Raw genomic sequence first — 13,162 nt, forward strand, 5'->3', positions numbered from 1 at the left:
TGTTTCACTCTGTTATAATTATACTTTACAATGATTCCACAAAACAACATTGCATGTCCTACGATGTGACTATTGCAGACAAACACATTGCGACATCCATTCTGAAACGATCTATTGTGGAGCCCTACTGTCTATAAAGGCAGCATCATAGATTTTTAAAAACAATGTCATACAATAAATAGCTTTTAATATAATTGTTTAATTTTGAAACTGTTTATTTTTTGAAAACTCTGTTTAGTGCTGAAATGCAGCCTAGGAAGGCAGCTCATTAGGTTTGAGATGCAATAAGTAATGTGTTCAGCTGAATAATGCTGTCTTTGTTTTGTCATGTGATGCAGCCAAAACCACAGCCCTACATGATGCCACCTCAGATGCACTTTAACGGCCACTATAACGAACCATACACGTCTTCACAAGGTAAATCATCTGCCATAAACAATCATTATTATTTCATATTTTTTGTGTCGTTTTTCTTTTTTTATTTAAGTTTTTATTGCAAAGAGATTTTGCAATTTAAAAAAAAGATTTTCTCTATATTTAGATATTATATTAGAGCCCCTCAGATTCCAGATTTTCAAATAGTCATATCTCAGCCAAATATTGTCCTATCATAACAAACCAGACATCAGTTTGTTCAACTTTTATATAATGCATAAATCTCAGTTTCCAAAAATGAACACATGACAGGTTTTGTAGTGAATATTCACATATCACAAAGTTAGACACCTTAATAGTTGTTTCTAAATGCACTACTGAAAATTAATTAGTTAATTTAATTAATAATTAAATGAAATTGCACTTTTAAAGGTGTAATTCCCAAATGCTGTTAAACATATTCATGAATTTTTCACAGTATTTCCTATAATATTTTTTCTTCTGGAGAAAGTCTTAATTGTTTTATTTCAGTTAGAATAAAAGCAGTTTTTAATTTTTTAAAAGCATTCTAGGGTCAATATTATTAGCCCCCTTAAGCAACACTTGTTTTGGATTGTCTACCACTGATATAGAACCAGTGTTAATTTCGTTGACACAAAATTTTCGTCATAATTTTTGTGATGAACAAGTTTCTATCAACGAAAACTAAATTAAAATGAAGTGATGATGACGACAACTATAATAAAAATATACCGACATTTTCGCTTGCTAATAAAAACGAGACGAGAATGTGATTGAGGGACATTTTTAGAAAATATCCAATCAGAATTAATCTTGGTGTGTGATGCATTCTTGAAAAGTAACTGATCCACAGTAGACGCAAGATGCAATTACATCATAATCCACAGGGGTGTCTGTCTGATTAAACTATCTATAATGAGATGGCAACAGCTAAGAGAAAAAGAAGATTCACGTTTGATGTCAAGACAAAAAGTCCAACCAATCTAAAGTGACATCAGGCTGGGGATTCATCACGGTAAACTCTCTAAAAATCTTTTTTTATTTCATGGCATTCATTTTCATGAGGATTTGTTTTACTTTAGCTGCGGCTACAGTTTAGCTGGCCTGATCTAACTCGCGCTAAGTTTATGTGTGCCGTCGGCGTCTGCCACGATCGACATTTACAGTCTAACTCTGCCACAAAACAAACCCTGCTTCATTCAGGACGTCATTCAGCGATGTGATTATTTCTTACTGCAAGGATGTAATGATATTGTAATGTTATAATCTTTGCCTATCAGGGAGTCCCATCCTAACGAAACCACCTTGAAGTGAAGCACACTTTTAATTTTGACATTTTTCTTTATAATTCCTCTGCGAGTTAACAGAGCCATGATACTGAGTGCACATTTTACAAGATAACACATTATCATTTGCCAGTCATATGTCATTACTCCAATTATTTACTCTGCTATAAAGCTGAGCACTATGTACTGTAACACAATCTACAACAGTAAAGCTTGCTATAGACTGACCTTGCAATTGCAAAGCGCTTTTAAAGATTTAATTGCATGAAACTATTCAACAGGCTGGTTAAAAAGACTTGTAGTTTACCACGTTAAAATTAAGCGTTTGCTAAATAATTGCAATGTCCTACATTTTCAGTAGTGTACTGGTCTTGTCGACACATAATTTTACATATTACTTATGATATAAACAATCTTCTATGCAAAAAGCTGTATTCCATGTTTTAATTAAACTATTTTATTTAATTTTAAGTTAGAATATTTTGTATAAACAAATGTATACAATATTTAATTAAATTACACTTAAATTAAACCAAATATATTTTAGTCAACAATCTAGAGTAGATTTAGTAACTAAAATCTTATGAAATGTAGTCGAAGACGAAACTGAAGTGATGCAGAAGACTAAAATATGACTAAAAAATAAAATGGCCAAAACTAAAGACTAAAACTAAATCAAAATGTGCTGTCAAAATTAACACCGTATACAGTGGCTTGCCTAATTACTCTAACTTGCCTAATTAACCTAGTTAAGCCTTTAAATGGCACTTTAAGCTGAATACTAGTATCGTAAGAAATATCTAGCCAAATATTATTTACTGTCATCATGGCAAAGATAAAAGAAAACAGTTATTAGAAATTAGTTATTAAAAATATTATGTTTAGAAATGTGTTCTTTCTGTTAAATGGAAATTGGTGAAAAAATATTCAGGAGGGCTAATAAATCAGACTTCAACTGTATACCTTGTTTTGTAGTCCACATTTATATATTGGAAAGTTAAGAATCTTATATTTGTATAATAAAGTTCTTACAGTTGAAGTCAGAATTATTAGCCCCCCTGAATTATTCGGCGCCCCCCTGTTCATTTTTTCCCCAATTTCTGTTTAATGTAGAGAAGATTTTCTTCAACACATTTCTAATCATAATAGTTTTAATAACTCATTTCTGATAACTGATTTATTTTATCTTTGTCATGATGACAGTAAATAATATTAGACTAGATATTCTTCAAGACACTTCTATACAGCTTAAAGTGACATTTAAAGGCTTAACTAGGTTAATTACGTTAACTAGGCAGAATAGGGTAATTAGGAAAGTTATTACATAACACCGGTTTGTTCTGTAGATTATCGAAAAAATATATAGCTTAAAGGGGCTCATAATTTTGACCTTAACCTCTTAAGGCCCCAGGTGTATTTTTACAAGCATCTTTTAACATGATGCAATTTAGAGAAAAATGATGTCCATATATGTGGACTCGTGGTCTGAATTTACATAAAACACTTTTTTCTGAATTTTTTTAATGAATATTTAACATTAACATTTTTTTTTGAACTTGCTTTGATTATCAGACAGTAAAAACAACATTTTTTCCCATTTTGGACAGTAAAAATAGTATTTGGGACATTTTATATGCTGCAAAACAGTTGCAGGATGACACTGTATGTCTGTAACAAAATCTAAAACATTCAAAGTATTTTAAATAGCCACTTAAGAGCTAAAATGTGCTGTCCACGCTCAAGCCCTATAGGAGGTTACATGTTTTTTAAAAAAAAATTAAAACTGCTTTTATTCTAGCCAAAATAAAACATAAGACTTTCTCCAGAAGAAACAATATTATCAGACATACTGTGAAAATTTCCTTGCTCTGTTAAACATCATTTGGAAAATATAAAAAAAAGAAAAAAAAAATCAAGGGGGGGCGAATAATTCTGACTTCAACTATATTTGCACACTCCATTTTATCCTACAGATAATCTCTACATCAACAACCAGAATGGTTTCTACTACCATTCCCAAACCAGCCTGGACCGCTCTCCACACGAGTACAACGGGCGGATCCGAAACGGCAGCGTTTACAGCGCGCAGAGCACCAGCTCCCTGAACAATCCACAACACTACCTGCAGCCGTCGCCGATGTCCTCCAACCCCAGCATCACAGGAAGTGACCTCATGCGTCCTGACTATGTGCCCTCCCACCGGCACAGCGCCCTGATCCCGCCGTCCTACCGCGCCACGCCAGATTACGAAACCGTGATGCGTCAAAAAAACATGATCCCGCCTGCAGAGCGCCAGAGCCACTCCATGAGGAATCTAAATATCGGAAACTCATACGCTTACAGCCGACCTGATCCGCTAGTGTACAGCCAACCGGAAATTCGAGAGCATGGCGCGGGACAATATCCGTTCCACCTTAATTACAGCTTCCACAGTCCTTCTCCATACCCCTATCCCACTGAGAGACGGCCCGTAGTGGGCGCTGTAAGCGTTCCCGAACTCACCAACGTCCAGCTACAGCAGGCGCAGGAATATCCACCGCCGAACATCATCAGGAATCAGGTGTACTGGCCTCCGCCGCCGTATCCGTACCCTCATCCTCGACCCGCCAACAGCACCCCGGATCTGTCCCGACACCTGTACGTCAGCAGCAGTAACCCGGATCTGATAACGCGCCGTGTGCATCACTCAGTGCAGACCTTTCAAGAGGACAGTCTGCCGGTGGCGCACTCGCTGCAGGAGGTTAGCGAACCACTAGTCACCGCACGCCGTCCACACATGCACAAACGCAACTCCATCGAGATTGCAGGACTGGCGTACGGACTGGAGAACATGAGGCTCAAGGAGAGGAAGGTGAGGAGAGTGATGTTGTACACGTTTTATATAGAATTGAATCAAGAAATAATTCTGCTTCCATTCTGAGTAGGGGTGTAACGCAGGGGTTTTCAGACTTTTAGGACACACGCCTCCTCCAATTTGTCCAATTGCACTCGCGCCCCCTCCAGGCACCCCTCCCTCGAGCCAAAATGATAATGCATGCGCAAACATCATTCACATATTACTTGCTGTGTTTAAAGTGTGTAGAATTAATTACATTGAAACATAAATATACAGCTTACCTGATTCAGTGTGATGGCTGAGCCTGTGAGGACAACATGCTAGTCTGTGGTTGGATTCCTGACACGACTAACCGTAATTCATCTTCCACTGATCCAAGTTCGCAGAGCCCTGATGGTGTGGTTGAGTCGAACATTGAGTATGTTTACATGGGCAACAAGACTTTAATACAATTTTAATATAAAAATTATATAATTTTAATATAATTTTAATTTTAATTATATCCACCAGTCCTTTATATTCGTGTCTAATTCACGTCCCCGTGACAAACTGGGGAATGAAATGTTAATGAGTGAAAGATGAAACAGTGAAATTAAATTAAAGATGAAACCCTCAAAATTACATGAGCCTCTGCAGGAAACGTGAATAGCCTGGTGACGCAACATTCAAAAAGCACTTCACGTAACACCTTAATTATATTATTGTCTTAAGGCAAATAACTGATGTCCATGTAAACATAGTCAGTAGTGTTTTCAAAGTAAGAGAAAGATCCAGAAGGGCATCCTGCTGATTTGATTCAGAAGGGCATTTTTTGTCAGACGGCTCACCGGTTTGACTTTCATTCATTCACCGTCATTAGTTTTAAAAAGCACCCGCTCCATTTTATTTGTAAATATTTTACTGGAATGCATTAACTCTACAGGTGCCTGATAGTTAGCTGTGGAGCTAACGTTAATCATATTGCCTCTAGTGAACGCATAAAAATCGTCATCATAATTTACTTGAGTGCGCGCCTCAATGTCTCGTGCCCCACAGTTTGAAAACCCCTGGTGTAACGAATCATGATGCACGTTTAATCACTGAAACATCAGGACTTCTGTTCAAACAACCACGCAACATAAATTATGAATGATGGGGATTTGCATATGCAAGTGTGTGGAAAGAAATTGAACATTATTTTCAACATGTTTATTTTATACAACAGTTCTGTCTAGTTCTTGAATCTAATTGGCCGATAGGCGTGCAAGTAACAGCACTTACCCTTGTGTAGTTCTCCGCTCACATACAGCACCAAGCAAGGGAGCACTCTACAGTTGGACAAATATTGCAGCTATTGGACAACATAATGTAATTTTGAGGCTTTTTAGGCAAGAATGTAGTTGTTTAGATTGCAACTATGTAGTTTATTTATAAGGATAGAGCCTTTTTTAAAATACATGCATAACTTCTGAGAGACAGACAACCATTAGCCTCTTTGAGCAAAGAGCATTGACTGTTCATCTGCAAGATGGTAACAAAGACCGCATAATAAACCCTAAGAGAAAACTAGCATAATTTCAAACTACGTCTGATCAAATCATTATTAAACAGGTAAAGGACTCTAAGTCGATCTCTCTCTCTTTGTATGTTGTAGTGCTGTACTTATACCATAGTAATATTATGATCTCCTGATTGCAACAGAGAAATACTGGGAAATCTCTGTAGACTGATGGCATTTCATGCCGTTCAGCCTTATAATCTTAAAACGTGAGCAAAATCACCTGTTTTAGACATTACGCTAGAGAATCATTCAAACACTAGCTCTAAAGTGACGTTGGTGAATGAGCAGTGGTTTCTGCTGTTCTGACGTCAGTTCCAGATGTGAATGAATGGTGGGAAAAAAATAGTTTCTCTTACAAAAGGGTTTTTTAGACTCTCCGTGTTTAATTTTCTTTTTTATATACATGATTGTGCCGTAAAACTGTTGTATAAATGCAATCTCACACTCATAGCAGTGCAATGTGGCTGTATATCATCACTGCGGGGACACTAAGCAATTTGATAAACATATATCCACAGTGCCAATACAGCCACATCGCACTGCTACTCGTGTGTTATTCATATATCACTTTTATAATGTAGATTGTGTCAAAGCAGCTTTACACAGAAGTTCTAGTAAATTGAATCTGTGTCAGTCTTCAGTTCTCAGAGGTAAAGTTTAGTTCAGTGTGGTTTAATTTTCACTGCTGAAAGTCCAAACACTGAACAGCAAATCCATTGATGCGCAGCTCCACAAGTCCCAAACCAAGCAAGCAAGCCAGTGGTGACCGTGGAGGAGCAAACTTCACTGGTTGATGAAAGTGAAGGGAAAAAAAACCTTGAGAGAAACCAGGCTCAGTTGAGCACGATCATTTCTCCTCTGGCCAAACTTCCTAGATTCTTAGTCTAATCTAATATTATTAGCTTTTGTCCACAGCCTGTCCTCGGCACATGCATGTCTTGTGCAATTGTGTTGAGCCAAACTTCCTGTTGCTTTGATGACGAATGCTCTGAAGGGCAGACGGAGGTCAGGTGATGCAGTTTGTAATTTTAATATTGATTGCCACAGGTAAAAGGAGCATTTTGGCAAGCATGCACTCCTTGCTGTCTTCTCAATAAATTGCATCACCTGACCTCCTGTCTAAACTCTCGCGCACAACAGGAAGCTCATCTCAGCACACTCGAGCAAGACTCAAATACACTAAGAACTAAGATCTTAGAATCGATGCAGAATCATTTCTCTATTGATTTAATGATTTCATTTGAATTAATTTTAAAGAAACTTATACCAATTCTAAGCATTTTGTAAGTCATTTCCAATATGTATATTATTTTATATATTAATCTTAGTTTCAAGTGCGAGTTGAATTTGAGAGAAAATGCGAGAAGTATAATGTTATTAACTGCCTGACAAAAGTCTTGTTGTTGATCCCAGTTGTAAGAGCATCAAATAATAACTCGAGTTTTAGTTGATCATTTGGAAAAGTGTCAGAAGGTGGATTTCTCTGCTGAATCATCTGTTGAACTGCATCCCAATCATCACCAATACTGCAGAAGACCTACTGGAACCAGCATGCACCCATGATCCTCACAGAAATCAGTCAAGTTTGGTGAAGGAGAAATCATGGTTTAGGGTTACATTCAGTATGGGGCGTGCGAGAAATCTGCAGAGTGGATGATCAACATCAACAGCCTGAGGTATCAAGACATTTGTGCTGCCCATTACATTACAAACCACAGGAGAGGGCAAATTCTTCAGGACAGCGCTCCTTCTCATACTTCAGCCTCCAGATCAAAGTTCCTGAAAGAGATAAGGTCAAGGTGCTCCAGGATTGGCCAGCCCATTCCCCAGATATGAACATTATTGAGCATATCTCGGGTAAGATGAAGGAGGAGGTGTTGAAGATGAACACAAAGACTCTTGATGAACTCTGGGAGTCCTGCAAGAAGGCTTTCTTCACCATTCCAGATGACTTTATTAATCAGTGATTTGAGTCATTGCAGAGATGTATGGATGCAGTCCTCCAAGCTCATGATGGAGTCAGACACAATATTCATTCTGTTTCCACTGCAGCATGACCACATATTCTATACTGGACATTATGTCTGTTCAGTGACAAGACTTTAGTCTAAGCAAAGTCAGACGTTACTGTCCTAATGAAATCATTCAAAACCAAGGCATGATCATATTTTATTGTGGTCAAATAAGCGTCATCTAGAGGCCTTTGACTTATAAATAAGCCCCTTCTGATACCAAATGATCAACTAGAAGTCAAGTTATTTGTTGATCCTAAAACTTGGATAAGCAACAAGACTTTTGTCAGGTAGTGTACTCCTAAATAATAAATCTTTTAGCAAATTTTGTATAATGTGAATAATAATCTAAAGCATTATAGAAGTAAATGAAAATATACAGTTTTATTATAAATATAAATATAAAAGTTTTAAAGTAAATATACAATTATTATTATTATTAGAATAAACGTAATGAAGATTTTTAAGAATTTAGGAGTCTGTTTTCAGAATCTAGGTTTACAATAGCAATATATTAATTTATCAATGCTAATATGTATATCGAACAATATTTGCATGCACGATATTTCATTCATTTATTGTCATTTACTTTGACCCAGGTATCTGCATCAGCAGCCGATACCCCGCCCCCTGTTGCTGCGGCGGTGCCCCATGCATCATCCGGCTCCGACATCAATGTGGTCCTGGAAGTGTCAAAACCAGAAGACGTAGGCATCAAAGAGGATGTTTTCTACGGCCACAAGAAATCTTTGTCGGACGCCACCATGCTGGTGCACAGCAGCGGAGAGGAAGAGGAGTTTGAGGACGACAGCGGCAGACACACACCACAGTCTCAGGATGCAGTGAGTGGCCCAGAGCACCCCATGACTTCGCTGGGACGCTCGCTCGGAGATCCTCCTGCTTATCCCTTCAGCCACAGTATGGAGACGGTGCTGACGAGTCCTCCGGCCTACCAGGCGCATTCCATCGTGCAGAAAGCAGAGGATGTGGGGCAGCTGCCGCCTCTGAGGGAGCCCGGACTCATGATGCCCTCAGTGTCAGAGGGAGATTTGAGCGGACGCTTGAGGAAAAGTAGAGACATCTCGAAAAGACCTGTGTCTGACGTGCCTCCAGGCAGGAGGAACATCGATGGGCTGCCACCCGCGGTAAGTTCAGTTACAGAGCAGAGATGAATGAGTCACTGGCCTATTTATTTACTTCATGCATGTTCTTATTGTGATTGATTCATCTGTTTACTGAAGCTGTGCCGGTACATTAAATCGAGGAGTTATTCTGCATCAATTCTTAAATTTTTGGCATGCATTGTGATTCTCTCTGGAATGAAATTTAACCTGGAAGTTTTTAACAGCAGACGGCGCTCTAGGACGCCACTCTAGGCTAGTTTTAAACAGAAGATGGCGCAAGTTTCTAACAGCAGATGGTGCTCTAGGATTGTTTGTTGTTTTTGTGTTGGTGATGCAATGTAGGCTAGTTTTTAACAGCAGATTGTGCTCTAGGCTAGATTTTTAACAGCAGATTGTGCTCTAGGCTAGATTTTTAACAGCAGATGATGCTCTAGGCTAGATTTTTAACAGCAGATTGCGCTCTAGGCTAGTTTTTAACAGCAGATGGTGTTGTAGGCTAGTTTTTAACAGCAGATGATGCTCTAGCCTAGTTTTTAACAGCAGATGGCGCTCTAGGCTAGTTTTTAACAGCAGATGGTGTTGTAGGCTAGTTTTTAACAGCATACGGTGCTCTAGGCTCGATTTTTTTTTTTTTTAACAGCAGATGTTGCTAAAGGCTAGTTTTTAACAGCAGACGGTGCTCTAGGCTAGATTTTTAACAGCAGATGATCCTCTAGGCTAGTTTTTAACAGCAGATGGTGTTGTAGTCTAGTTTTTAACAGCAGATGATGCTCTAGCGTAGTTTTTAACAGCAGATGGCGCTCTAGGCTAGTTCTTAACAGCAGATGGTGTTGTAGGCTAGTTTTTACCAGCAGATGGTGCTCTAGGCTAGTTTTTAACAGCAGATGGGGCTCTAGGCTAGATTTTTAACAGCAGACAGTGCTCTAGGCTAGATTTTATCAGCAGATGGCGCTCTAGGCTAGTTTTTAACAGCAGTTGGCACTCTAGGCTAGTTTTGAACAGCAGATGATGCTCTAGCTTAGTTTTTAACAGCAGATGGCGCTCTAGCTTAGTTTTTAACAGAAGATGGCGCTCTAGCTTAGTTTTTAACAGCAGATGATGCTCTAGGCTAGTATTTCACAGCGGACGGTGCTCTAGGCTATTTTTTAACAGCAGGTGGGGATCTAGTCTAGTTTTTAACTGCAGATGGTGCTCTAGGCTTGTTTTTAACAACAGATGGCGCTCTATCTTAGTTTTTAACAGCAGATGGTGCTCTAGGCTAGTTTTTAACAGCAGAAGGTGCTCTAAGCTAGTTTTTAACAGCAGATGGTGCTCTAGGCTAGTTTTTAACAGCAGAAGGTGCTCTAAGCTAGTTTTTAACAGCAGACGGTGCTCTAGGCTAGTTTTTAAACAGCAGATGGCGCTTTAGCTTATATTTTAACAGCAGATGGCGCTCTTGGCTAGATTTTAACAGCAGTTGGCGCTCTAGCCTAGTTTTTAAAAGCAGACGGTGCTCTAGGCTAGTTTTTAACAGCAGACGGTGCTCTAGGCTAGTTTTTAACAGCAGACGGCATTCTAGGCTAGTTTTTAACAGCAGATGTCACTCTAGGCTAGTTTTTAACAGCAGACGGCGCTCTAGGCTAGTTTTTAACAGCAGACGGCGCTCTAGGTCAGTATTTAACGGCAGACTGCGCTCTAGGCTAGTTTTTAACAGCAGAAGGGGCTTTAGGCTAGTTTTTAACAGCAGATGGCACTCTAGGCTAATTTTTAACAGCAGGTTGTGCTCTAGCTTAGTTTTTAACAGCAGATGGTGCTCAAGGCTAGGTTTTAACAGCAGATGGCGCTCTAGGTTAGTTTTTAACAGCAGACGGGGCTCTAGACTCGTTTTTATCAGCAGATGGTGCTGTAGGCATGTTTTTAACAGCAGACAGCGCTCTAGGCTGTTTTTTAACAGCAGATGACGCTCTAGGCTAGTTTTTAGCAGCAGGTGACGCTCTAGGCAAGTTTTTAACAGCAGATGATGCTCTAGGTTAGATTTTAACAGCAGATGGCGCTCTAGCTTAGCTTTTAACAGCAGATGGTGTTCTAGGCTAGTTTTAATTAGCAGACTGCGATCTAGGCTAGTTTTTTAACAGCAGACGGCGCTCTAGGCTACTTTTTAACTACACGCAGTGCTCTAGGCTAGTGTTTAACAGCAGACGGCGCTCTAGGCTAGTGTTTAACAGCAGACGGCGCTTTGTACTCTAGGCTAGTTTAAACAGCAGATGGAAAAATAATTAGGTTTACAGTGCAAATCAAATTGGATCCACTTGTTTGGTAAACAAAGCAAGTTTTCTATATAATATATCTACTGAAAGACTGAATAAATGATATAAACATTTGCATATTAGTTATTAAAATTAGTTAAATTAATATATAATCTGAAAAAATATATATATTTACCGAGGTTTACATAAGTAACCAAATGCACTCAATGATGGGCTAAAAATCTGGTAAACAAAGCCAGTCTCTCATATAATCAGTTTGTCCGCACGGTCTTAAGTATTAAAAGTTGATAAATCAATAATAATGAGAAAATTAAGGCCCTTAAAAGGTATTAAAAAGTCTTAATCACGTTTTTACGAGGTCTTAAATTTTGTTCAAGCGTTGTCCAACGTGTTTGACTCCAAAAATGTAGGAAAATACAACGTGGATGTCTTAAGGGGCAAAAATACAACATATAGGCTCTTATATGCTGTTGTGTCATCACTCATATTGCAAGTCATCTCTCTCCGGTTCTTCATTTGGGATGCTTTTCATGAACTGGTCCCCATGACAAACTAATTGAATGGCCTTGCCATAGGGCAAAACAGACGGCAAAATGGGATAATGCAAGTTTGCCTACACCTGGTTGGAAAAAGACGAGTTTAAACAGTGGCTGAAGCCTGTCGCTGAAAACAACCACGTAATTTATTATTTCACGTTTTGTTTCTTCCGAGCTTACCTGAGTTCTGTTGCATGGCTGTGCTCCATTCATTTATTTAACTACAACTGTTTATTAGAAACTGTTTATTAGGTTAAATGTTTGATACTAAGTGGCAGAAATAGAAATATTTTCAGAAGGTCTTTAATAAGTCTTAAAAAGGTATTAAAATGTTCTTCATGATTCCTGCATATACCCTGTTTTTGCATGACTGTGCACCTTAGGCTTAAACGAACCTAATTGATTAATTGTAGATTCACAGACACTTGGAGGGTTAAACACTATCACCTCAGTTTTTGATTCATTTAAATGTAAAAAAATGTCCAGCCAACCATTCCTTAATCTCGTAAAAACGGGGAAAAAAGACTGTAAAACAGCGTTTTCACCCATTTTCATGGACATATTAAGCTGAGTATCATCAGCATAAAGATGATGGCTTACATTATGCTTCTTACAGATAGCAGCTAAGGGAACCATGTAGATGGAAAAAAGAGCTGAGCCCAAAATTGATCCTTGGGGGACACCACACTCCATATGTGCAGTTGAGGAAGAATAAATTCATAATTCAATAGAAAAGGTTTTCCCTAAGAGATGAGAACTAAACAAGTTCAAAACATTTCCTTGAATCCTTGAAGAGGGTGTCCGCTGGGTCTTTAAAAGTAAAATTGATAAATCAGTTATGAGAAAATTAAGGCCCTTAAAAAGTCTTAATCACATTTTTACGATGTCTCAATTTTTATTGAAGCGTTGTCCAAAGTGTTTGACTCCAAAAAAAAAGCAGAAATATATTTATTTTCCTCCTAATATTAACAATGGTGTGCTCGATCCATGTGATTGATTCGGGCCGGGGCGAGTCCGGTCAAGCTCCTCTGACCGGGTGATGTCATGTAATTTGCGTCAAACGCGAGAAGGTGATGTGATGCTCTCCACATGTACCGAAACCATAGAGCGAAACAGATGGTAAAATGGGAAAATGTAAGTTTGCGTGCTCCTGGTTGGACAAAAATGAGTTTAAACAGTGGCTAAG

The 13,162-nt window shown here is 38.5% G+C and overlaps 1 protein-coding gene across 1 annotated transcript in view; it reads left to right on the plus strand.

Annotated features, from left to right (window-relative positions):
• Positions 1 to 13,162, plus strand: part of LOC130244128 (tyrosine-protein phosphatase non-receptor type 21-like) — a 67,522-nt gene that overhangs the window by 24,786 nt on the left and 29,574 nt on the right. Inside the window, 3 exon segments of the mRNA XM_056476412.1 lie at positions 339 to 417; positions 3,656 to 4,533; positions 8,670 to 9,215. Of these exon segments, the coding sequence (XP_056332387.1) occupies positions 339 to 417; positions 3,656 to 4,533; positions 8,670 to 9,215 (1,503 nt within the window).

Source organism: Danio aesculapii, chromosome 17 (assembly GCF_903798145.1).
Source record: "Danio aesculapii chromosome 17, fDanAes4.1, whole genome shotgun sequence".
NCBI classification, from domain to species: Eukaryota; Metazoa; Chordata; class Actinopteri; order Cypriniformes; family Danionidae; genus Danio; species Danio aesculapii.